This window comes from Phocoena sinus, chromosome 8 (assembly GCF_008692025.1).
Source record: "Phocoena sinus isolate mPhoSin1 chromosome 8, mPhoSin1.pri, whole genome shotgun sequence".
NCBI lineage: Eukaryota > Metazoa > Chordata > Mammalia > Artiodactyla > Phocoenidae > Phocoena > Phocoena sinus.
In genome coordinates this window covers 105,326,308-105,352,583 of record NC_045770.1, presented here as the reverse complement: position 1 = coordinate 105,352,583, position 26,276 = coordinate 105,326,308, and the positions used below count along the sequence as shown (strand labels likewise).

At 43.5% G+C, this 26,276-nt stretch overlaps 1 protein-coding gene across 8 annotated transcripts in view; it reads left to right on the top strand.

The window, feature by feature from the left end:
- The window catches only part of KMT5B (lysine methyltransferase 5B), a 53,675-nt gene extending 28,859 nt beyond the window's left edge, over positions 1-24,816 (top strand). For 2 of the 8 annotated variants that reach the window (XM_032639356.1, XM_032639357.1), the window contains 8 exons: positions 41-109; positions 4,456-4,621; positions 4,987-5,096; positions 6,988-7,154; positions 7,430-7,449; positions 7,531-7,667; positions 13,220-13,416; positions 20,551-22,619. In XM_032639356.1, the coding sequence (XP_032495247.1) occupies positions 41-109; positions 4,456-4,621; positions 4,987-5,096; positions 6,988-7,154; positions 7,430-7,449; positions 7,531-7,667; positions 13,220-13,416; positions 20,551-22,028 (2,344 nt within the window). In that variant the 3' untranslated portion in view covers positions 22,029-22,619. Of the gene's footprint in view, positions 1-40; positions 792-4,455; positions 4,622-4,986; positions 5,097-6,987; positions 7,155-7,429; positions 7,450-7,530; positions 7,668-13,219; positions 13,417-14,421; positions 14,691-15,743; positions 19,896-20,550 lie in introns of those variants that run through there. The other 6 variants (XM_032639359.1, XM_032639355.1, XM_032639360.1 and 3 more) reach the window with 6 other exon arrangements.
- The last annotated feature ends 1,460 nt before the right edge of the window (positions 24,817-26,276 follow it).

The window sequence follows — 26,276 nt, the reverse complement described above, 5'->3', positions numbered from 1 at the left end:
TAGTTTTTTATTGTTGTTGTTTGTTTTTGCATTTATATAGCGCCTTTCCTTCGAGGAGCTCAAGGCATTTTTCAAAATCTGACAGTTTTTCTCACAACAACCCTGTGAGGTAGGTAGAGAGCATTACAAACAGTAATAAGATACAAACTAACCTGTTTCAGCCTTTATAAATGTTCTCTTATGTTAAGTAATTGGAGGTGTCAGCATAAACACGATTTTTAGAACATTTTGCAAACCTTTTAAACTAGTTTGGTCTTAGTAATAGCTGTATTTAAAAAAACCACTTGTACTCCATAACAGGGTAATTTTAAGAGAAATCGTCCAAAAATCAGGAGTCACTCCATGGGATTAGCTGAGCACTGATTGCAGGACTCAGCCAGGTATGTTTCTGGTTGCTGTTTATTTTCAGGTCAAGAAGGAATGAAGAGCTGTGGTCCTAGCATGACTCCTCCACTCGGCATCTACGAACTGTCAGTTCGCAGTTAATCTTTCTTCAAGGGGGAAATGTGTTCACGATGTTGACTCATGGTTTTATTTTATATCTTAAATATTTGAGCATTTTTCTCTCTCTTCCTCCCTCCTTCCCTTGCTCCCTTTTTTCTGTCCCCCCTCCTCTTTCCCCTCCCTCCAGTAGCTCTTGGTTGTACATGCTAATGGAAGGGCACGGTAGTGCAGCTAATACAAATCTGCAACTTTTCTTCATTGCCACAGTGGTCTCTTGGGTTTGGAAACAGAAAAACCAAATAGCAAGAAAACCTGGGAAGTCAGTCTCTGGAAAGAGTGGGGAACAGGTGTGTGGGAGTGTGAATTCATATGTTTTTTTCTGCCCCTTTTAGTAGTAAACAATTGTAAATGACATATTTTTAAATTTCTTATACCAGCCATTGATCAGAGAGGTGTGGAAAGAGAAAAATAAATGTTTGGTTTATTTAAAGTTGCAAATGTTAAATATCAAGAGGGGAGAGGGGCACGTTGATGTGGAAATGCCGAATACCTGTTTCTCTTGCCTCCCCTGCCATCCCAGCCCACCCCAGCCCGCCCACCCACCCCCAAATAGTCAATTTGTTTCCACCCCTTTCATGGTGCTGTCAGGGTACCAGTCAGCGCTGTCTTTGGCCGAGCTCAGTGCTGGCACGCAGCGGTGAATACAAGTCAGACCCTGTTCTCATGACAGAACGACACAAGAGGGCTCTCGTGGTTCAGATAAGAGCGGGGCCGAGAAAGGCCTGGGTAACAGTCCCAGTCCTTCCAGCAGTTAGCCCTCATTGGGCCTTATTTTCCTCATTTATGGAACAAGAGATAATTTTTAGATAATCTAAATTTTCTCCTAGCTTTAGGAGTCATGGCGTAAGGATAGCTTTGTGCAGTTCGTACGGGAGATTTAGAGTGATTGTGGTTAAGGAGAGGACAGAGCGTGTTTTTCTATTCAGTAATAGAAAATTACTTTAATTTTTTCTAAGGTCCTCAGTGCCTTTTGCTCTGGCCCTAATAGTTGTAACAATCTTATGTTATTAAATAATTTTTATTTCCCCGCAGTTTTTGTTACAATGGGATTTGACTGGAACTGTCAGCCAGGTGATTTTGATGTTCTTCTATAGGGTTATCGAAAACAACTGTCTCTTCCCCTTCCCATCTGCACCCAGAACCATTTTCTTCCTCCTTTGCCTCACTATCATTTCACGCCTATAGCAGCCAACTGTGACAGTAAGTTTTGACAGTAAATTACATTTTAAGTAAAGTAGAGGTTCTTGCTTAGTGGGCAACAAGGGACAGTTTTGGGGGTTTGTGTTTGAGGCAGTAGAAGGCAGGAAAGCAGAAATAAAAGTCCCAGGATATGTGGAAGGCAGAATATTATTAACTCAAGAGTTGATGATTTTGTGTTGGTTTTAGCGTATAAATTGTTTGGCATCATGAACAAAGAGTAAACAAAAGGATAGCTGAAAGGTATTTTTAGATAGGGAGGAAGTTTCAGGGAGCGGAGAGCACACGTAAAACCTGTCAGGAATAGCCAATGTCCATTCCAGGTCTGTAACTTACTTTCTGCCACGTTCTTAAGGTCTTCAGGTGAACTTAGTCCTGACTCTTGCTCTCTAATGTGTCGAGCCATGCATTTACTTTACAAGTGGCACCGTTGGTCAGTCCCACGTTGAACATGTAAAGATTGCTTGGCTCCTGTCGTTTGCAGCCCCGTCCATCACTTAACATCATGGATTATTCATCGTATTTGCTCAAAGTGAACTACTGCTTTTCTGTTTACTGCATAAAACTCCGGTTATCTGTTTCCCATCACTTTGTATTGCCTGGAGTGGTGTGCCTTAGCTAACAGCTGCTTGGTGGTCTTATCTGTCCTTCATTTGCAAATAACCCCGTGGTGTAGGGTTGCAGCCAGAAGGATTTAGACTGGGTTTCTTAGAGAAACCCAATCTTGACGAAATCACTTAATGATGGCTGCAAGTAAGTAGTTTAATATTATAACTGCATGGAAGTTTGGATACTTTCACAGTTCTGCAAATCTTTATGTTAGTGGTTCTCTGATACCATAGTCTGACAGCCTAATTAAAGACATTCGGAATTGTCTAAAGGACTTCCACTCGTCTGTCTGTGAGGGCTGGTGTGCTAACTGATTGAAACGGGAAATAAAACAGGGCATTGTCCATTTCTTCATATGATGTCTCTAGAACTCCTTCAGATTGTTCTACTTAGTAGTTTTAAGAGCTTACTGAAACTGGAGTCTGCAGCTAGTAGGTTCCTAGAGGTGTCAGCATGCTCACACATCTGAAGGCCTCTCGAGATCCTGCCTAGTAACTTGTGTTACTGTCCTGTTCCTCATGTCTCCCCTCTTCCTCGTTTTAGAACTCTCCTTTACTGTTACTCGCCAGCTGACTCCCTCAGCTCCTGTCATCTCTGAAGCAAGCCTTAAGATCCTCTGCTTAGAATTTCTCTCACTTTGTTTTCCTTCTTTTGATTTTCCTTCCTGCCTATAGTAGTATTCTGCTTTTTCTTTAGAAATCTAAATTCACCACTTTCCTCACTGCCCATATCAAAGTCAACTCCAAACCGCCCCCTTCCCAAACAAACCTCACACCTTAGTTATAATATCCATACTTCAGAGTGCTGCTGCAGTGTTGTTTGTACCACATGAACATGCACTCGCATATTGACGCCTTGCTTATCTGTTTGATGCATGCATATGGCTTTCGGTCCCAGCAAAATTTTACCTTCAAGAACAGTAGCCATGTCTTCTAGCTTACATTTTCCACCATAGCACATGTGTACACAGCACCTAATAAATAAGCCTTGGTGAAATATTGTGGCTTAAAATCTTACTGAAATGTGATGGATACATTTGTGATAGCTTATTTGGAAAACAAAATACTGCTTGAATGCTTCCTTCGCTGGAGTCTATGCTAGATGTTATCTCAGTTTAGAATTCTCGGGTGTCTGCGATGTGCAGTTTTAGATGCTAGAGCAAGATTCATAGTTCAAATAGTTTTTCTCCTGAGACACTAATATTTTTTTCTTAATGTGTTTTATTTGAAGAACAGCCTGTAATTCCTTGTTTTGTTGGATGTTAATTTTAAAAAAACCTAACCTTATTTTGGAAAGTAGACCAAATGAAATCGACATGAGAAGAAATTTTGGAATTAAGATCCAAGTACCTTCAATCATATTACATGTTTTATTGAGAACATAGCTTTAAAATGAGTACAACTTAAGTTTTCCTTGGGCCATGATTGTATCATGTGTTAATATGTGCATAGCCGTGTGATATTCTGTAGTCATTATAGCTGATTTTACATGGAAGCCTTCTAAAATTCTACCCCAGCAGTTTTTCCTTCCATCACCACCACAGCAGTATCACCGCTAGAGTTGTACTTTCGCACACTTTTTGTTCTCTGAACGCAGTTATCAAAGATTAATTTGACATGGATGTTGGAACATCAAGGTGTGTTTCAAGACCTGTTGGGATGCTTAGTTTGGGGTTTTCCTAACTATGTACATAGAGGATGTTTTTGTTTATGGCATGATTTTGTTTGCTTCATCCTTCTTCTGAAGCTTATTGCCTTGCACTCTTCTGGCTTGACTCTGCATGTTTTAAAAAATTCTTGTCATTCTAACTCAGTTAGATGAGCTCTATTCTAGATCTATTGTTTTGTACCTCCCAAAGTAGATGACTAGTTATAGAAGCCTGAATCAGACAGCTTTCATTTGAATCACCTGGTCACCTCTCAGTTAATGAGCTAACTGAAATAAAAAGATTAAAGTATAGTTTGAAGAAAGAGAACTTATATCTCCTGGTGATCAATATTACTTTAGTCATAATCGTCAAGATTACTTATTATTACTCTTCTGTTAGGTCTGGCTGTTTTTAGGTTACTTTTTTCTCAAGGTCTCTTAAGCAGTGGCCCAAGGATGATGGAAGATAACTAAAGTTATTGTTCTGATTTCTTTCAGATTTCGGCCTATTAAAGGAAGACAAGAAGAACTAAAGGAAGTAATTGAACGTTTCAAGAAAGATGAGCACTTGGAGAAAGCCTTCAAATGTCTGACCTCAGGAGAGTGGGCGCGGCACTATTTTCTCAACAAGAGCAAAACGCAGGAGAGATTGTTCAAGGAGCACGTGAGCTCATTAACCAAATTAGTACTGTTTATCTGTCTGCATGAGCCTAAATTGTAGGGAACACCGAAATTTTAAATCAAATTTTCATAAAACTAATCAATATGAAGACCTAATAACACATCAGATAACTTGTGTGACTATCCATAGAGAAAACTCTGTCATCCAGAAGGGAAACTTACTGTGAACTTTTAGAGTAACATAGCCAAGTCACCAGGTACACAAGTATGGGAAATTTTAAAATAACAAAATTGGTTACTTAATCTTAAATTTTTTCATTGTTGGTGGTGGTTTGCTTTTATAATTCTGAGGAAGTCTAGCAAGATAAATAATGTAAAGTAGGTATCACTTTTTTTTTTCTGTTTTAGGTATTTATTTACTTGCGAATGTTTGCAACCGACAGTGGATTTGAAATATTGCCTTGTAATAGATATTCATCGGAACAAAATGGAGCCAAAATTGTTGCAACAAAAGAGTGGTAACTATTATACTAGTATAAACCCGTAAAGTAATTTTGTAGACAGTTCTCTCTTCAATTGCTGTTCATGTGCGAAGCAAGTTGTAGGAAGGAATAAGGCCAGAGCTTACCCTCAAGGAGCCAGTGCAGTGCCAGTGCCTCAGCCCAGTGACTGCGGTCGGGACAGTGAAATCAGAAGTCTGAGTTGGGGACATCCCTGGAGGTCCAGGGCTTAAGACTTCGCCTTCCAATGCAGGGGTGCGTGTTCGATCCCTGGTTTGGGGGCTAAGATCCCACCTGCCTCAGGGCCAAAAAACCAAACATAAAACAGAAGCAGTATTGCAGCAAATTCAAGAAAGACTTAAAAAAAATTTTTTTATTAAAAAAAAACAAGAAGAAGAAGTCTGAGTTGAACCAGATCCTCTCTCTAAGCCAGAATGCTTTGTGTTTTCCTTTCATTGAGTCTGGATGCCTGCTCAAGGACTACTGAGAGGTTAGGGACGCTGGGGTTGAATAACCTGGCGTCCAGAGTCAGTTTTTTACTGGCCTATAAGAAAGGTTACGTAGGAATTTCGTGCGTAGAAGCTTCCTAGCACAATGCCTGCTTCAAAATATATATATGTGTGCCAGCTTAAATAAAAGTAGTAAAGTTGAGCTCAGCTAGGAGGGATAAAAGCCATACATGAAAGAGAGAATATGTACTTATATCTTTCCTCTAATGCCTATTCCCTGCCTTATCTCCCAGAAGAAATATGTAACCCCTCTCTTACACCACCCCCAGTATTTTTTTTTTTTTTTTTTTTTTTTTTTTTTTTTTTTGCGGTACGCGGGCCTCTCACTGTTGTGGCCTCTCCCGTTGCGGAGCACAGGCTCCGGACGCGTAGGCTCAGCGACCATGGCTCACGGGCCCAGCCGCTCCGCGGCATGTGGGATCTTCCCGGACTGGGGCATGAACCCGTGTCCCCTGCGTCGGCAGGCGTACTCTCAACCACTGCACCACCAGGGAAGCCCACTCCCAGTATTTTTTATAGCAAAAATTTTAGGGTCAGGTACCTGAAATTGGAATGGGAAAGAGCCTTCCTCCTGGGCTTCTTGCATGGGTGTGTGTATGTGAGTGAGTGTTTGCTGTGGGACGGAATCCAGCCTGCTCATCGGCTCCCGTGGCTCCGTGTTGCACATGGCTGTGGAGGTTTGAGGTCTTGGGTTCTAGAGCTACAGTACCATGGCCACCAGCCACGGATGGCTGTTGAAACCTTGAAATGTGGCTAGTCTGAATTGAGAAGTGCTACAAATTGTGATATACATGTGAGATTTTATATTAAATTGTAAATATTTTTCATTAATATTTCATACTGATTACCTGCTGAAATAGTATTTGGGTTATACCGGGTTAAAATATGTTACTGAAAGTACTTTCACCTGTTTTTCCTTCCTTAATGTGGCTGCTAGAACACTGACGAGCGCCTGTTTGGCTTGCATGACATTTGCTGTTGCTGCTCTGCAGGGCGGCGTCCCAGTTCTGGGCTCTCCCGACCCTCCTGCTGCTTGTCTCTCTCCTCCTCCAGTGTCAGCAAGTTGAATGCAGTGCGGCGGGTCTTTGAGTCCTTTCTGCCTGCAAAGCATTATGCTGGGTCCGGTAGGGGATTCAGAGGTGTAGGTAGCACGATTCCTAGTGGACTTTCTAGTCTCTGGTAGGGATGAGGCAGCTAGCTGCACAAGTAACTGTGCACAAGGCTGTGGGGCTTCCAGGGAAAAGGAGATGACATCCAGGTGGGGATCCAAGTGAGTCAGCTAAAACATGCACAGCTAAGTCTTCTCGATTCCTGGTATTTGTTGGACAGGCTTATTTTATTAAAAGAAGCCTTACGATTTATAATTACTAGTAATTTTTAACATCACATATTTTAAATAGGAAACGAAATGACAAAATAGAATTACTGGTGGGTTGTATTGCCGAACTTTCAGAAATTGAGGAGAACATGCTACTTAGACATGGAGAAAACGACTTCAGTGTCATGTATTCCACAAGGAAAAACTGTGCTCAGCTCTGGCTTGGTCCTGCAGCGTTTATAAACCATGGTAAGCTCTGTTTCTAAGGTGTTAGCTCTCGTGTTGGGTAGCACTTCTGAAACTTAGAATGACCTTATCTTCCTTTAAAGGAGGGTTGGAAATAGAAATTTCTTCTTTTTGCATAAACCTATTAAAATAAATATTCCTGTAGTTTAACTTAAGACCTGAAACTTCTGTCAAAAGTTGGTAAAATTATGTGGAAAGCTTATTTCAGATTTCTGTAATTGTTCGTGTTTCAGATCTTATCTACAGTTAATTGACTTTATCTTTTGGACATTTTTCAGATTGCAGACCTAACTGTAAGGTAAGCATAAAAAGTATTTTATCTCAAGTATTTTGTGTTTGCTTCAGGTATGAGTTTCTTAATGAGTTGATTTTATTTCAGTTTGTGTCAACTGGTCGAGACACAGCATGTGTGAAGGCTCTAAGAGATATTGAACCTGGAGAAGAAATTTCTTGTTATTATGGAGATGGGTTTTTTGGAGAAAATAATGAGTTCTGCGAGTGTTACACTTGTGAAAGGTAAAGTATGAAGTAAGATATTCGGCTCTTGTGTTCTTTTAACCACCTGGTGATTATGAGCATGAACTCGTGTTACCTCCTCATGCCTTAAATGATAAGGGATAGTCTTTCATGTTCTGCAGCATTGCACGCAGTACAGCATGCATAAGCAAAACCGAAGAGTACAGGACTATTTAGGGGCCCCAGCACCTGGCCCTTCAAAATGTTAAATCATTACCAGCAGTTATCGTTATGAGTTAATCAGAATGCAAATATGCTTAAAGAGAGAATGGGAAATACCTTACACACACGTGCACACGCACACGCCCACGCCCACACACACACGGTGCCAGGGTGGGGTTGCTCCGAAAATGGCCAGTGAAGTTCACCACTACTGATCATGTAAAAACCCTGAGGTTGTCTTGGGTACTACCAAGCTGTGTCTTCTGGAATTGTTATGTTCTGATGCACGTGCTCTTAATAATTTCTAAGTTCCGTTACTTGGTGAAGAACTTCCTTTTGGGACCCATCAAGATTCTGGAGTCCTTGTAGAGATCCCCCACATCTGACTTGGCGGGACTCCTTGTCCACACTGCTCGTCTCCTTGTGGCGATTTCTGCGTGTCTGAGCTCAGAGGCAGCTTCACAAGCTTGTCCGGGCCGGTGCTGCAGGAAGGCCCCCATGCTGGCATAGGCCACACAGGGAGCTCACCTGGATTTGGTTTTTTGGTTATTGTTTTTATTTTTTTAATTGAAGTATAGTTGATTTACAAGATCATGTTAGTTTCAGGTGTGCGGCGCGGCGATTCGGGTATACGTGTGTGTGTGTATATTCTTCTTAAGATGAGCACACCTGGATTTGTTGAGCCCCTTTTACGTGCTGTACTGGGTGCTTTACTCACCCTGACTCATTCAGTCCTCACAGCTGCCCTGGGAGAGAGCTGGTGGTGTGGCCACACTGCAGGTGCAGAAGTCCAAGTCAGCCTGACCTCAGAGCCTTTCACGCATGGAAGCAAGGATAGGCGGTGGTCCTACTTCTCCGCCAGCCATCCGGCCTCGGGAGAAATGCTGACTCCCCAGAGCCCACGTTTCCCTTCTTTCAGGGAAGCCAGCGGTTTCCCCTGTGTCGTGAGAGAGCAGAGGCACGGGGTCGTGGTACAACCCCAGCTCTTTCTCTCCCAGCTCTGGGATCTTTGCCACGAAGGGAGGGCAGAAAACCTATTCCTGATGCTGCTGAATTTTTGCCCCTTTTGCAGGGAGGGAGTGGGAATGCAGGGGGATAAAATTTATCTTTTTCTAAATTAAAAAAATGGTTCAAACATTGGTTAAATCTTAGACCAGTCCACAAAAAGACCCTTTAATCCATGAAGTAGTTTAATTACAGTTGAATAATGCTTTAAAACCATTTTAGAGATAACATAGTATAACAGTGATGTGCATGAGATCTGGCGTCAGGCTCCCTGAGTTGGAATCCTGTGACTCTGCATTTCATTAGCTGTGTGATCTTGGGCAACTTAGCTGCTTTTGTGCCTTAATTACCCCATCTATAAAATGGGGATAACATTAGAACCTATCTCATAGGGTTGCTGTGAGGATTAAATTTATCTCACGAAAAGTATGTAAAACAGCACACAGTTAATATTAGATGTTAGCTGTAAACTTATTTTGTGGTTTCTGGTTATTCTCCCATTAGATTGCAAGTTCCAGGAAGGCAGAGATTTTTATCTTTTTCATTTACTGCTGTGCTCCCAGCATCCAGAACAGTACCTGACATATAGTAGGTGCTTGATAAATATTTGGTGAATGAAGGAATGGAGTAAGTAATACGCTAAATATGCTTTTGGAGGCTGTCCTGAAACATGTGACCACATACACAGGACTCCAGGCCACCCCGGAAACAGCTCTTTGCCTAGTTTAGAACCCCCTGTGTCATCATGTCCCTCGGGCAGATTAGTTCTCTTCCAGGAGACTGTTTCTCGCTGGTCAGAAGGGCTGTCCTGCCTGCTCCACGGGGTTAGTGTGAGGAATAAACAGAAACATGTGCACATCCTTTTTAAATGGAAAGGCCTCATACGGAGCAGTAGGCTCAGCTATTGTCAGACTATTTGGGAAGTTTGATTTAAAGGTTGGCTGGGAATATTCTTGAAATTCTCAGGAACACCAGATTGTTTCTGCCTTTCCAGAAATTAGGCGAGAGGATGAGACCAAAGGAACTCATTCAATTATTCATCATATAGTAACTGAATAGTTAGTTACTTTATGTTAGGCCTTATGCAGGCAGGGTAAACGAGACTAGCACAGTGCCAGCCATGAGGGCAGTGCCATGAAAGGGACACACGCACAGTGTGCTAGTTGCTCAAGGGTGAAAAGAAGGAAAGAGAGGGGACAGAGGGTTTACAGAGGTGCTGACATCATGGATACAGTGTCCAGGATACATTTGATGCGTGCTTCTGGGAAGTAACCATCCTAACAAAATAGGAATTGTAATACTTTCATAAGTAAGTGCTGCAAAGTTCACTCTAGAAAACTTGAGAAATTAAATCTAATGAGGGACCGAAGAATATGAAGGACCAAATTGTTTTAAAGCTTATATGAAAGTATGTCTGATGATAGCTAAGAAAAAATTAGATTCTGAAGTATAGTTAGGGGCAGCTGGCCTTATTAAAAATTTACTATGAAACAGTTGTGATCAAAACTTGATGATACTGGCCGATATGGACAAATAAGAGGACATGAACAGACTCCTGAAATAGAGCCGAGTGTGTATGAAGTCTTAATACCACGTATGGGGAAATGATGATTCCTTTAATAAATAATAGTGACATAATTCATTGTGCGCCTGGAAGAAAACCAAGCTCAACTCCTATCTCACACCATATACAAGATAAATTCCAGATGGATTAAAATTTTTAATTTAAGAATATAATGTAAGATGATTAGGAAAAAAATTAGGAGAATGTATACGTCTACCCTTGGGGTAGTGGAAATCTTCTGAAAGAAGTTAAGACAAGAGATGGTGAATATGAAAATTTTTGAATAGCTAAAAGCAAAAGTCAGATTAATGACAAACTGAAGGGGGAAGAAAGTACATACACGGCAGAGTTAATATCCCAAGGACAAAAAGCTCCTATAAGCTCATTTAAAAAAAAGACAGACTTCCACTAGAGAAAAGAGAGGTAAGGAAGATGCTACACAGAAAATGATGGCCATAAACAAGGAAAACAATAACTAGGTATCCGTTTTCACTATCAAATTGGCAAAATTTAGAAGTGCAGTCTGTGCCGCTGGTGAGGATGTGGGGAAACAGGCACTTACACAGTGTCGCTAGGGCTGTAAATTGCTATAACCTTTTGGGAAAGTAATCTGGCAATATTTGTTCAAAATCATCACACCCTTTTGTCTGGCAGTCAGTTCCATATGGAAGAATCTATCCTATGGAAGTAGGAGCATTAGCTAGTAAGGATTTGGTTTCAAAGCAAGGTAGCAGCAGCATTCATGGTGGCAAGCAAAACCCACAAACCTACAAGTTTCAGTAATCACCAGTAGTGCTTGAATAGATTATGGAATGTTTAGTCTGTGTAAAAGGTACAAGTTTCAAAACAGTTCAGATTTACTTGCGCATGATGTAATAAGAAAGCAAGCTGGTTGCTGAGTAAGATGTATGGTATTATCCTCTTTGGGTTTTGTTTGCTTAGGAAGAAACAACAATGTGAATAGGTGTGTAGCTCATGGCAAAGGAGCAGGAGATGAGGTGCTGGCAGGTGGTTAGCACTGGTGCCAGGGCGGGGTGGGGGGGCTCTGGGGATGGAGGCTGGCTGGGGAGCACTATTGACTTCTGCTTTATGGAGACGGAGCCTAAGGTTGTCTCACCTGTTGCAGCAAACACAAGCATGTGTTACTGCCATAAGTTAAGAAGAAGTAAAGGAAGTAGAGAAACAGACGAATGGGGGAGTTTTACTTAAAAATAAATAAATTTCCAGGTAATTCCACCATGATCATTTATTTTGTATTAAAGTACGGCCCATCTTTCCAGAAATATTACAAGTTATGGTAAAAAGGCACAGTATCTGAACAAAATTTATTAATTCCTTAATCCACCTGAAATGAAACAGCCTTTAGGATTTATGCATTTACTTTCTGAATATACTTCATGGTGGAGTGGAGTGTAATTGTTGGCCTGCTGTGGTGAAGGTTACCTAGAGGTTTTTACAGGGATTTCTAACGCACCTTTTGAAAAAAGAATTGAGGCAGTCCCACAATATGTTTGTCGTTTTTACAAAAGCATTAATAAAAGTAGAATTCCAGATCCATCCTAGGAAGGCGAAGAAGGCAAGAATACTTAGTCGCCAGACATAGTCTCTGCATTCAGACTAGGTCTGTGCTCCTCCCTAGCATTAAGAGGTTTAAGAGGGAAGGAGAGAAAATAAAATTTTTGTCCTCCCTCAGCAAAAGGTGAAATACTCAGATTCCTTGGAGGAGAAAAGTTATTTTCTCCTCATCTAAATCCTGAAAAAAGTAAATCACATGGGATCTTTTAGAGGGCAATATTGCTTTCATAATGGGAAGTGTTCACAATTTTGCCTCAAGTTCAGAAGCTGTTATTATATGGCTTTTCTTTAACAAGCGAAGGCCAGTGAAAGGCAAGTCAGTGAAGGCAATTTTGGCCAAAGAGATTTATCATCTTTTAAATGCAAAATGGAGTGCTTAATTCTTTTAACCTCATTAATTTATATTTTATTTATTCTTTTGAGCAGAGCAAGTAGAAATTTACCTTTATAACTGAATAAAGCAAAGATTTGCAAAGCTAGGTTCATTAAGGAAGTTTAGGAGGACTTCTTATTAAGCACCCACTTCATTAGAATTTATATAAATATAAATAATTAAAGAGGTTACAAATCATTCTTAGCCAGTGGTAAAAGCAAGTCTTTTAATGTCTTTTATTTAGTAACATTTTGTTAATTATGTTCATTCAGTAACTTTAAAGGAGGAATTTAACAGTTTTCATTATTCTAGAAGTGAGATTTTCACTAAGATAGCCTAGCCTTCTTATTCAGAATTTTAGTTAGTATTTGTTTGTATCTAACATTAGCTTCTAAGCAATGATTTAATTTATGGAAATTCGCTGGTTCCTCTTTTAATTCTGTAATTCTCAATATTCAGTAACGTAGTGTTAAATTATGCAGAACAAAGCTGGGATATAATTAATAGGTGGGTTATTTCAGTTACAGTTTAGACCTAATTATTGTACCGGTCGGTTTTGAAATTGAAATTTTATTTATTTATTTTTACCTACACTTGAAATTCTACAGGGTCCAACCAGTAGCTTCTCATGAGCAATTAACAATTGATTGACAGTAATCATAACAAATTGTTTTATTTTAAGTCTGGGGCTTTTTTGCATTAATTTTATATATGTATGTATGTTGAGAGTCCTAGGCTTAGCGGCTTTCCAGTGGCGATTAGGGCCTCATCAGTTCATCACACTTGCTGATCTGATGTGGCCAAGTGCGCTCAGCAACCAGGCTTACGTCAGTGAGAATGCTGTTTGTGTAACCTGTGCTGTTTCTCTTTCAGGCGGGGAACTGGTGCTTTTAAATCCAGAGTGGGACTGCCTGCGCCTGCTCCTGTTATCAATAGCAAATATGGACTCAGAGAAACAGATAAACGTTTAAATAGGCTTAAAAAGTTAGGTGACAGCAGCAAAAATTCAGACAGTCAATCTGTCAGCTCTAACACTGATGCAGATACCACTCAGGAAAAAAACAATGCAAGTAAGTAAGGGAGATTTGATAAGCATATCTTTTTTTTTTTTTTAAGTATTTTCACATAGTTTGCTTTCTAAAGCATGCTCTAATAGTTTTGATCTTTTAAACATTGAGAGAAACTCTGGGATTCATGCACTTCACCAGCACTGCAAGGTTCTAGAAGTGATTCGAGCACAAAAGCAGTCTGTATCATGCCTCCAGATTTAATATGGTACTAAATTGTCTGCTTTTCTTGAATACTGGGTAACTGGATATTAAATTCTCCATCGTGTGTTCCAGGGTCATCATATGTTTGACAGAAAGCTTTTCAAGGTCTTAGTTTCTCTGTAATGATATTGTTAGGCCCGCAAGAAGACAAAGGACGGGGTGGCGCCACACAGGCACATACGTGTTCTGTGCCTGGCCAGTCTGTTAGGATGGATGATGGACTTGGGGAATTCATAGCTTCTGGCCTCAAGGCTTCCACCCTTTTACTGCTTGCTTGCCGTTTTCAAAATGAACTGACCCAATTCACCAAATCACCAGTTACCAGACTCAGAATTGTGATAGAGGAGCAGTTTGAATGTCATTATACTGACGTGTTGTAATAGCCACTCGACCGAAAGTAGCAAGAGAGATGAAAAGGAGAAGGAAACAAGCTTTAAGATACCAGTTGTGTGGGGGGGCAAGACCTGATGGAAACTGGAAAAAGAGAATGAAGAATAAAGAGAAAAGAAAGAGAAGAATCCTAAGTGAGCACAAGAAAACACATCACGTTTTTGGAACCTTGAAGTCCTGGAACCATCCTGATTGCTACTGTTTTCCATCTGGGTAGCACCAGTTTTCTCTAGTTGCCACTGAAGCAGTAGGCTCCTTAGTCTGACTTGTCTCTGATAGGAATAAAGTTTAAAAGTTTTAACTTGATGGTCCCCAAAGTATGCCTGTTTGGGCACTCTGAATGTCCATACACACTTGTTAGCAGTAAGTACCGTCTGAGGTCTGATTATTTTAGGCTCTTCTCCCTGTCTTCAGATGTTTTCAGCCCAGCTCTGGGTACTCCTCTCCACTACAGAAAATCCCAAAGAAAAGGGAAGATGTCTCCCATGATGGTGACTGTCACTGCCCTGAATCCTGACTCTACCTTCTGCTGGGGGTCAGAGGCCAGGGGTAACCTCTGCCGTGGAAGAGCGATGCCGCGTTCCTATTCCAGTCTTTAACGTCCAGAGTGAGCAAAGAAGAGCAGTTAGTTCGTCATTCACTGTTGACTGTTGGTTTTAATAATAAACGCAGCATAATCAACATTTTGTTTTCTGAGTCTGGTTCCTTGGTGAAACTGGCGACTTGTGAGGCCCATTTTATAAATGTCTGCATAGAACACCCAGGAGTGTGCTGCCAGCCACACGCGGAGATGCCACGGCACTGTCCACGTGGCTCTGTGACGTTCGTGCGGGTGCTTTGTGTTCTTACGCGTTAACCATACACTAATGTGTAGATACTGAACTCAGTACGCCACTCAGTTTAAAAAAATCAAAATAGGAAAAATTTTTGGAAGGTGTTGAGTGTTCTATTATGTGACCATCTATGGGATATTTATTAATAAACCAAATACATGTTCAAAGCCTGCTAGTTGTTAAAAAGAGAAAGAAAAGTGTATGAGACTTGGGCCCCTCCCTTGGGGAGTTTATGCCTTAGCTCCAGGATGGGACCAGTACACAGTAACTACGCAGAGCAGACCGTAAATGCCACTTGCTAAAGGCTAGAGGGAATAGGTAATCCCTCTGCGCTGTAGTCTCAGCATTACAGAACAGAAATACAGCCCTTCACCATGACTGCTTATATCAGGGTGCTTACTTTATTCAGGTTACTTTTCTGCACAGTGATTGTCTGGAGTAATTCAGGGGTTGGCATAAGTAGCTTTGAGGGTCATTGTGACAGTTGCTAGACATGGCTCAGGGCTCTGAAGGAGCTCGAGGTTTACTCCAGCGGTCTCTGAGAACATTGTGCACTAAGTATGTTCATAGCAGTGTTTTCTCGGGCTCTTACATGTGTTCTTCTAGGCTGTATTTCTTTTGCTGTTTGTGTCTTGACCAAACCCTTCTACCTGTTTGAAAGAAAAAAAGACTTTTTGAGACTGCAGTGGATGCAAGGCCAGAGGTGCCCAAGCCTCTCTCCCAAGGGGCGTGGGCATACATCTTGTGTATAGATTCCGAGTACCCATCTTATCCTGCAGTTTGGTTAGAATTAAGCAGCTGACAACTATAGAGGAACTGCTTTCTCTGAACAGCGTGTTTGTTCTTTTTAAAGAAACGTTTCTGCCTAGTTGGAAGAAAAAATTATTTCTTCCTTCCATGCAGGTCCTTTTTTGGAAGGTGTCTCAAGAACCACAACTTGACTGTTTGCTTTAGCATCCAGAGAGGAGACAAGAAATCCATTTTCACAGATTCAGTCCACAGACCTGAATCATAACGCCGTTACTAGAAGAGTCGGGTTTTTTAGGCCTCTTGTGCCTCAGTGGCTAGGCCACCCCCATAGTGCTGCGTCCTGGATGTGAGCCACTGAAAATGCCACGAGTTGGTGCAAGTCCCAGAGGACTCCCACCAGTGGAATAAGTTCACTCAGCTGGACTGAGGAGCGCCTGTCCTGGAGACGGTGGGCTGGGCCACCACCTGTCACTCTCTCGCCTGCCGCAGACATCCCTGGTTGGTCTGAACACTTTCCTGCTGAGCCTGCAGGCTGCTTCAGAATCCTTTCCAGCACCTTTTTCCAGCCGTTCGTTCCTGTGTTGGTTGCATGAGGTGGAGCCAGCTTCTCGTGCCTGACAGCCTCCTTGAACTGAAGTCTTTAAAATCCTATTGAGGGTTTTTGGGTCCTCGTGTTGGGAACATGCCAGGCTGTGTGTGGCCCTCGTGTTCCCTTGGCTCCACCGTGTGTGTTTCTGGGGCTTGTCCAGCGCAGGGCACGGGTGCAGCCCGAGCGTTCTGGAAGCTTTGATGTCGTTTTGCTGCTCTTGTGTCTGGCTGTCATTCTCGATGCCCACACAGAGCTGCCTTATGATTTTGAGGACACCCTGAGGGGACCGCGGTAGCCATACCACGGGTCCTTTCCCAGGAGCTGGGACTGGCCCCGTAATAGCTCTGTGGTGTCCCTTAGAGGCCGTGTGATGGTGTGGGGAAAAGCTTGAGATCTGGAGCCACAGGCCTCGGTGCGAGTCCCATCTCTGCCGCTGACCGGATGGACGCGCTCAGGCACGCTAGCCCACCTGAGCTTGGTTTTCACTTAGTGTCATAGCTCTTACTTCAGGGAATGCTTATGATGATGGAGATCACACTGATCTGCCCACTTGGCGCTGTACCTAGTATATACTAACTGCTAAGAATGTGTACCTTCACATGAAATTACTGTCTAGGTTTATGCATTTGGGATTTGTCCCAGCCGTGAGGGAAGAGAGCCACACGTGGTGTGTTAGTGCCAAAGCCAGGGGAGCCGTGGCCGTGCCTTCCCTCCACTGTGTCAGGGTCCTCAGTCTCATGGTAGACTTTTCTTAGTTTGCCATTGTGACCACCATCTCTCCCTCAGCCTGCTGTTGCTGGCGCTCACCCCCCATCCCCCCGCGATAGTGTAGCAGCACCTTCGTGGCGCCGCGAAGAGCCCTGGGTGCTCAGTCACGTTGCCCGCATTTCTCTTACCCAGCCGGACTGTGCCTTTTGTGCCCTTTGACTTGAGCACACCTTTTAGCTGGGCTTTTGTTGAGATAACACTTTTCAAACAAAATGAGAATACACTGATAAATACATAAATATGTAAGTGAAGTCTCTCTATCGGAATAACACGTAGCATCAAATTCAGCCTCTCTTGTGCTCTTTAAAACACACACTGAAGTGCTTTGTCAGTGGTTCACTGCAGTCAGCTAACAATGAACCTCTCGGAAGGAGGGGTGGAAGTGGGAGAGCCCAGATTCAAAATCACCGTAAGTGAGATCCATCCAGTGATTGAAAATCAGTGCCCAAGTGAGGAGAATCTCAGGTGCCATGAAGAGTCATAGGAAGGGTAACCTGTCATGTGTAGAGTCGTGAAAGGCTTCCTGAGAGAAGTGTTTGCTGAGCTGAGTCTCAAAAGGGGAGGAGAAGTTGGCCAAGTGAAACGTGCTCCAAGCAGAGGGAACGTCACAAATGAACATGTAGGCACGAGTGTAGGATTTGCATCAGTAAAGTTCATCAGGGCTGGAGTAGAAGGTGGGAAGGAGGGATATGAGCATAATTTAAAATTTTGGACTTTATTCTGAGGTATTAGGTTATTGGCAGGTTTAAAGCCCAGAAGTGACGTGGCGTACTAGGAGAATCATCTGGGCTGCGTGGTGGGGGATGGAATGTCGGGGAAGCAGTAGGGAGGCAAGGAAAGGCGGGTGTTAGTGCCGGAGTCAAGGCAGGAAATGGTGGCATCAGGAATGGAGAGGAGGTGGTTCCAGCGACACGGCAGGAGTGGACTCCACAGGACCAGTGGCTGGTTGGTGAGAGTTAGCGAGAGCAGGCGTCATGGATGACCTCCCCGTGTCTGCTTGGGCAGCTGGCTGGGTGTTGGTGGTATTGACCAAGATGGAGAACTTAGGCTTGGTGTTGAGTTCCCTTTGGGCGTGTTGACTTGTGAGGGGCTCATGAGACAATCTTAGCGGGCGATCAAGGTCCCAGTGGACCTTCGGTGATGCAGATCTGTAATTAAGGCGAGAATCAGGCTAGAGACTTTGGTTTGGGAACTGCCAGCATATCGATGGTGATAGCCGTGGAGGAGTGGCTGCTTATGGCCTGGAGACTGAGTAGAGTTTTCAAGGGGCCTAGGATAGCAGAGGCCTGAGGAGTGCAGTCCACCGGGCAGATGGAGGAAGAGGGTCGGGACGCGGAGGGAAGGCCAGGAGAGTGTGCTCTCGCGAGCAGCCAAGGAGAGAGGGGGTTCAGGAGGGGGTTCAGGAAAAATAATGGTTAGCAGTGTCACATTCTGCAGAGGAGGAAACAACGGTACGGGCTGAAAGGGCCCCCCGGATTTCACGACAAGGAGTCTGTGAGGGAGACTGGCAAAGGCGCTGTTTAGGAGGACAGGTTGGATCCAGATTGCAGGGGGATTGCAGTCAAGGATACACGGTATAAGTGATCATTGTGGAGGGGTGGTTGCAGGTATGAAATGAGAACCGCTGACCTTGGTCATAGAATGGTCCTTGAAGAGCCATAGACAGCAAAGTCTCACCATAGCCACATTTGAGAAAGGCAGACACCAACACTGGTGTGTTTACATCATAAGCACATCTACTCTCACCTCGTAGGAAGCCTTGTAAGCACAAAGAAATCCTTTAGCAAAAGCACTCCCTAAATATCCTTATATTTAAAAAACTATTTCTGGTAAGTTCTGTATAATTCAGTTCATAATACGTCGGTGGTTCTCAAGTTGGGTGGCACCCAAACTTTACTGCTACTACTGTTCTTAAAAAAAAGTTGCCTCCCTGGTAGCATCCGGCACAGATAAGCATGTTCTTGGTTCAGTCAGTGGGTCTCATTCCTGGGAATTCTGCTGGTTTGGAGATCCCAGAGCCATTTGTGAGCCCGTCTTCCTGAGTACAGAGACTTCTGTTCTTGGCGGGTTGATGTTTTTGGAATGCTGTTGTGCATTCTTGCTCCTCTCCCTCAATAAAAACTAACTAATGGTAGCCTGACTCGCTCAGCCATGCAGAAGGAACAGCAGTCACCCTGGCGACCCTCAGGGGTGTAGGAAGCAGCAGTCCTGTCGGGCAGCGTGCTGGGCTTACCCACGTTCACTGGTTTTTATTCCCTCTGTTTTCTGTTGAGAGGTGGTGATGATTCGTTCGGTCATCTCAACTTCCCTAGTGAATGAGTTAAAGGGGTATTTTGATGGGAAGAGCTTTTCAGGTGGGGGATGGGGAGCAGACTAAGTGATGGCGAAAGTGACTCACGTAAAACACTGTGACTAGAAATCCAAAATGTAGACGTAGAGAAAAACAAAGATGGCGGAAAGGAAAGTCGGTGGCAAGGTCAGCGGCTCACCACGGGGCCACCTTACACTTGAGTCACATATAAGCCTTTTGAGAAGCCATCCAGTTGTCATGTTCTCAGGTTGTCATCCCCTTGTCCAGAGGAAGGAAGCTGGGTCCCCCTTGTCCCGACAGTGTAACTCTAGCAGCGCGCTTCTTCCCTGTTTCGGTTTGATTGTCGGCAGCGGGCAGTCAGCGGAGGGATGGGGCCAAGTAAGTCCCGCAGCCTTCAGAGTCTCTGCTAGTCCTCACAGCATTGAAGGGAACAGCTTAGAAGGTGCGGTATTTGGGGATGAATGTCTAGTGGGGGTAACAATATGTGGTTCTTAGGATCTCTTTTTCTTACTTGAAAACATCGTGATAGAATTTGTCTCTGAGAGCCCGTTGGTCACCTGTCACCAGTTCTGGATTACTAGTCAAATAACATACTTTGAGTTAATGAATAATGGATTTTAGAAACATTTTAAATGATGATTTTAAGAAGAATCTGTAGGGCTTCCCTGGTGGCGCAGTGGTTGAGAGTCCGCCTGCCGATGCAGGGGACACGGGTTCGTGCCCCGGTCCGGGAAGATCCCACATGCCGCGGAGCGGCTGGGCCCATGAGCCATGGCCGCTGAGCCTGCGCGTCCGGAGCCTGTGCTCCGCAACGGGAGAGGCCACAACAGTGAGAGGCCCGCGTACCACAAAAAAAAAAAAAAAAAAAAAAAAAAGAAGAATCTATGAAAGAAAAATATTATTTTTACTTAGCTTTTACTTCAGATATTTTATGTGGTAAAAGACTAAATCAGGGAAAGAAGTGTTCAGTTTGGACTAATGTCGTGATAGATTAAGGACACTTAGAGTGAAATCCAGGTCCTTGCTGTGCTAAGAGCTCTTTAACCCTGAAATTACGTACCTGGAAAGTGAATAGATGCTTCTTAAATTAGAGGCAGAAATTAGAAAGCGAATGTAAAGGAGAACTGTAGGAGTGCTGGCGGAAATGCAACTGGGGTCTGTCTACCACGTTTTTTGTATAATCTAAACATTTCATAGCTAATCGTCTGGGTGTTGGCATTGTTTTGTTGAACATTACCGTGTTACCAAGACTGTTTTTCATGCTTTTTTTTTTTTTTTTTTAAACTTTGCAGCTTCTAACCGAAAATCTTCCGTTGGCATGAAAAAGAACAGCAAGAGCAGAGCATTGACAAGGCAGTCCTTGTCAGGAATTCCAGCTCCTTCCAACTCTACCTCATCTAAGCTAACTCCTATAAGTAATTCCAGGGTACCAAAGAAACTGAGAAAACCTGCAAAGCCTTTACTTTCAAAGATAAAACTAAGAAATCATTGCAAACGGCTGGAGCAGAAGAGTGCTTCGGGAAAACTCGAAATGGGAAACTTAGTACTTAAAGAGCCTAAAGTAGTTCTGTACAAAAATTTGCCCATTAAAAAAGATAAGGAGCCAGAGGGACCAGTCCCGGCCGCGGCGGCCAGTGGGTGCTTAACTAGACACGCAGCACGAGAGCACAAGCAGAACTCCGGGCGAGGCGCCCCTGCGCACGTGGAGGGCGCCCCCTGCACCTACACAACCCGGCGGTCCTTGAGGACGAGGATGAATTTGAAGGAGACCTCCGACATCAAGCTTGAACCAAATACGTTGGATGGCTACAAAAGCAGCTTGACGGAACCTTGCCCAGACAGCGGCGAGCAACCGTCTCCTGCGGTGCAGGAGGAAGAACTGGCGCATGAAGCTGCACAGAAGGGGGAGGCCAAGTGTCCTAAGAGCGACAGCAGCATGTCAAAGAAGAAGTCACGGCAAGGGAAACTGGTGAGACAGTTGGCAGAAGCAGAGGAATCCGCTGCGGTGCACGATTCCCCTGGCAGAGCTGGCGCGGGGCGAGAGGGGGTGGGGTCCCACCCTGACCAAGGCGAGCACAGCAGCCTGGAGGGCGTGCCCGGGAGCTACACGGACTGGCCCCCTTCTCCTGTTAGCGGTTCTGTGGTCGCATCAGACAGCTTCAAAGCAAAAGACAGCTTCCGAACTGCAAAAAGTAAAAAGAAGAGGCGGATCACTAGGTATGATGCACAGTTAATCCTAGAAAATAACTCCGGGATTCCCAAATTGACTCTTCGCAGGCGTCATGACAGCAGCAGCAAGACAAATGACCAAGAGAATGATGGAGTGAATTCCTCAAAAATAAGCATCAAGTTAAGTAAAGACCATGAAAATGATAATAATCTCTATGTAGCAAAGCTTAATAATGGATTTAACTCAGGATCAGGCAGTAGCTCTACAAAATTAAAAATCCAGCTAAAACGGGACGAGGAGAGTAGGGGGTCGTATACAGAGGGGCTTCACGAAAATGGGGTGTGCTGCAGTGATCCTCTTTCTCTCCTGGAGTCTCGCATGGAAGTCGATGACTATAGTCAGTATGAGGAAGAAAGTACCGCTGATTCCTCCTCTTCAGAGGGAGATGGAGAGGAGGATGACTATGATGACGACTTTGAAGACGACTTTATCCCTCTTCCTCCGGCGAAGCGGCTGAGGCTCATAGTCGGAAAAGACTCTATAGATATTGACATTTCTTCCAGGAGAAGAGAAGATCAGTCTTTGAGGCTTAACGCATAGTAAGCTCTTGGTCTTGATTTGACCCGGGATAACTACTTTAAAGAAATAAACAATTCCAGTCAATTACTCCTCAACCGCAAACATTTTAGGGGCAGCACTTCTGTTGTCTTTTCACTTATCAGCATAATACTGTAGAAAGTGTACAGCGTACTGACTCTTCTTAAAAGTCTGATTTGTGCAAATTTTTATTGTACTTTTTAAATAGCCTTCTTATGTGCAATTCTGAGTTAGCGGTAAAGCCCTGTTGTAAAGTAAAGGCTCAAGCAAAATTGTACAGTGATAGCAACTTTCCACACAGGACGTTGAGAACAATAATGTGGCTGCACAGTTTTCTTTTTTTTTTAACTTTAAGAGCATCAGCTGGCTCTTTAATATATGACTAAAAATAATTTAAAACAAATCACAGTAGCAGCATATTAAAGTTTTCTAGTATATGCTAATATCACCAGCAATGTTCTTTGGCTTGATTTATTTGCTAGATGTTTCCCCCTTGGAGTTTTGTCAGTTTCACAGTTTGCTGGCCCAGGTGTACTGTTTGTGACCTTGGTTAAATAGCAGACCATCGGTCGGGTGGGAGTGAAATCGGTTTCTTAAAAAAAAAAAACAAAAAACAAAAAACAATTACATGCGTGACAGCTAACTTTTCAGTACGTTATATGTACGAGGGTCGCAGTGTGCAGGAGGAGTTTCGATACAGCGTATTTATTGCTCGTCATGTAAATTAAAGACCTTGTATTTAACACTTTTCAATCCTTTTAGATAAAATTGTTCTTTGCAAGAATGATTGGTGCTTATTTTTTCAAAAAATTTGCTGTGAACAAATGTGATGGCAACAAACAACATTTATCTAATGAACTACAGCTATCTTAATTGGGGTCTTCAAGTTTTCTGTTGCACTTGTAAAATGCTACAAGGAATATTAAAGAACTCTATTCACTTTAACTTATAATAGTTTATGAAATAAAAACATGAGTCACAGCTTTTGTTCTGTGGTAACCTATAAAAAAATGTTTGTCTTTGAAATTCAGTGTAAAGAACTGAAAACAGTGTATATGTTGTAAATATTTGTGTGTTGTGAGAAATTTTTGTCATAAGAAATTAAAAGAACTTACCAGGAAGGTTTTTAAGTTTAGAAATATTCATGCCAATAAAATAGGAAATTATAAATATATAGTTTTAAGCACTGCATCAGTGGGAGTTCTTGGCTTATGTTAGTTTATGTATGAAAATATCAAAGATTTTTTTGACTATATTATCAGTTAAACAAAAAGAGGAGTCATTTAATTTGTTTTTGAAGCACTTTGAGAAGAGAAATTAATTTTAAGTAACTTAATGAGCAAAATTTTGATTACTACTTTATGTTCAATACCAACCTTCCATTTCTCTGGATTATTTTACAAATCATTGGACAAAGAATCTGAGAATATAAATCTGTAGCAGGTGTTGGACACCAGTGGGTCTCTCTACTTCTGGGAAATGTGTACATGTACTTTCAGATATACAGTGTTCCTAAGTGAAATCAATTGAGGAGATTCGTGTAGTGTCTAGAAAAGTAGCCCATGTCTTTACATACTTAAAGGAATCTGCAGGTAATGAGAAGTCCGGTGGAGAAAACCTCAATGCTTACTGTTACTACTTATTGATTCCTACCAGTTTCTAGGTTCCTGGGGATACTATTTAAATTAAGTTCCTTAGAACTATTGCCAGTAGGTTCCAAATAGAACTTAGTAACATTGATAAAAGTTCTTTAAATTTAGAATTTTCCTCCCCTTCTGTTCTTCAAGGAATTCCTTCTGTCGTCTTCTGTCGTCTCGCTCCTGTTCGTTAACGGTGCAGTTTCATCCTCAGGTATTAATGTGGGAGCAGGTGGCTGACCTCCTCGCCCACTCACACCCCCCTTTGCTCGCTCCGTCTAGAACTCTTCACCTCTCGAAGTAGGGCAGCCCTGCAAGGTCTGTCCCAAGGCACTCGGAGCAGTCTACAACCTCACCCAGTCCTCCCGGTGTCTCTGGGTGGCAGTGGGAGACTCAGGCCACTGAGAAGGTCACGCTTAGACCCTGTGTCTGGGAGGTACCAGAGAGCAGGGGGTCATCTTTTATTCCCACCTTAGTTTGGAGTCTTTCAAAGAGGTTCAGAGACTAAATCTTGAACTGTTTTCTTGGAATACCAACGATAGCCATTTCAGGAATTTCATCTTAAGGAAAAAGTAACAAAATACCGCATTTCCCGCTTTACTCCATTTTTAAGCTTAATTTTAGTAATTTATTTATGATGTTTAACTTTATTGAGGCCTCGTCTTTGGGGGCTGACCTTCCCGTGGGTCCGAGCAGTGACGTTAGGTGGTGGTCACTGCCTCAGGAGTCGGTGTGCACAAGCGCTCGGCAGCCACTGCCGGCGCCTTCCAGGGAAACCTAATTTCCGTTTTTACAGTTAGGGGCCTCGGAGCTGGTCTAGCTCTGCTGTAGAACTTCACTGTGTGGAATGGCGAAACCCACACACTGTTGACCACTTGGAAGAGGTTGCATTCAATAAAACGTAGCTAGAGCTTATGCAACGATTGGTAAAGATTTTGGCATTGTAAGAATTAGGAAATGATCATAGAAATATATGTAAGGTATTCAATTTTCAATCATTTTTCAAATTACTGTTTTAAATTGTTTTGCTGAGTTGTAACACTTTTGAGATACAATGTATTCCTTGTACTGAAAGAATGAAAAAAGGACTTTTTCAGCATTTGAGGTAAGTTCTTTAATGTTTCATTAAAAACATTTTTTACAAATATTTTGTACATGCACTTGCAGTATTGAGGTTAATCATTTTAATAAATTCGGAAATTAAAACAGTTTGGCCGGTGTTCACTGTATCTGAGAAGAAAAGATCAAAGTGGTGACTGTGTCCACAAGGTTTTCACGTACAGTAGAATGTGTAAAATCACACTTTCTGAAGCTTTCCAATATCTGTGAGTGATCTGAGCCCTGGTCTTTTGCTTCTGGTGCCGTTTGGTTTAAACCGGGGGTAAGCACTCGTTCCTCTCTCGGTGGGGAGACCACTTTCAAACTACATAGCCCCCTGGCCCTCGAACCCAAGAAGGCTTTTGCTACCCAGTTATTAATGGTGCCTGACTAGTTTTCTCCCCTCTCTGAGACAACTGGCATGTCCAGCAGTGGCGTGAGTCATTTTTTTCTCCCAGTTGCTGTAGCAAAACTTAAGTTGGGAAAGGAAATGTGACTGGCTTAGGAGTCAGGAAACCTGAATGTGCCCAGCTCCGCAACATGTGGGTGACCCCGAGAAAGCTGCTCACCCCCAGATCTCCTCTTTGCAGCACCTGTAGGTCAGCATGGACACCTGGTCCTGTTGCCAGTTAAGCTTCAGGGTGAGCTGCGTCCACTCGCGGCGAGGGCGGTCTGGGTGAGTGGTGCAGACCAGGCTGGGAAGACTTCCCGATGAATTGGAATAGCCACGCGAACTTGGGTTCCCGGTATGAGAAAAGGCTAATAGGGCTTCCCTGGTGGCGCAGCGGTTGGGAGTCCGCCTGCCGATGCAGGGGACGCGGGTTCGTGCCCCAGTCCGAGATGATCCCACGTGCCACGGAGCGGCTGGGCCCGTGAGCCATGGCCGCTGAGCCAGCGCGTCCGGAGCCTGTGCCCCGCAACGGGAGAGGCCACAGCAGGGAGAGGCCCGCGTACCGCCAAAAAAAAAAAAAAAAAGGCTAAGAGGTGGCACACCTGTTAAATCCACAGCCCCTTTCAAGGCTCGGGTTTGCTGTCTACCCTGAGATGAGTTGTGCCTTCTCCATAACCAGTGGCAGCTCGTGCGCCGCCCAGAGCCCTCGTGTGAGTTCCTTTTCTCCAGTGCCGACTGTTGTTAACACGTGCCCGTGATGTTCACTGTAGAACCCAGCGGCACTCAGCGGGGCGCAAGCAAGCTGCTGACCTCAGGGGCACTTCAGACCCCAGGGCTACGGTCGGTGCGACCTCTCCTGCAAGGGAGGATGAGAAGGTCTCCAGCCTCCTCCCTCCCTGATGTCATAGAGCTTGGGCAGTGTTTTGTGTTTGCTAGTGACAGGCCCAGAAGAAGAGTGGACTTTGACTCTTCAGGAAGGGGCAGGGTACATTGGACGGGCAGGGTTGGGCAGAGGGGTCTCCCACTCGAGCTCCCTCCACCCTTCCTCCTGCACTTCTGCCACTTCCACTCTCCCAGAGGGTTAAGCCTACGTTCCTGGAAGCAGTTGAAAAGCTGCTAACCTGG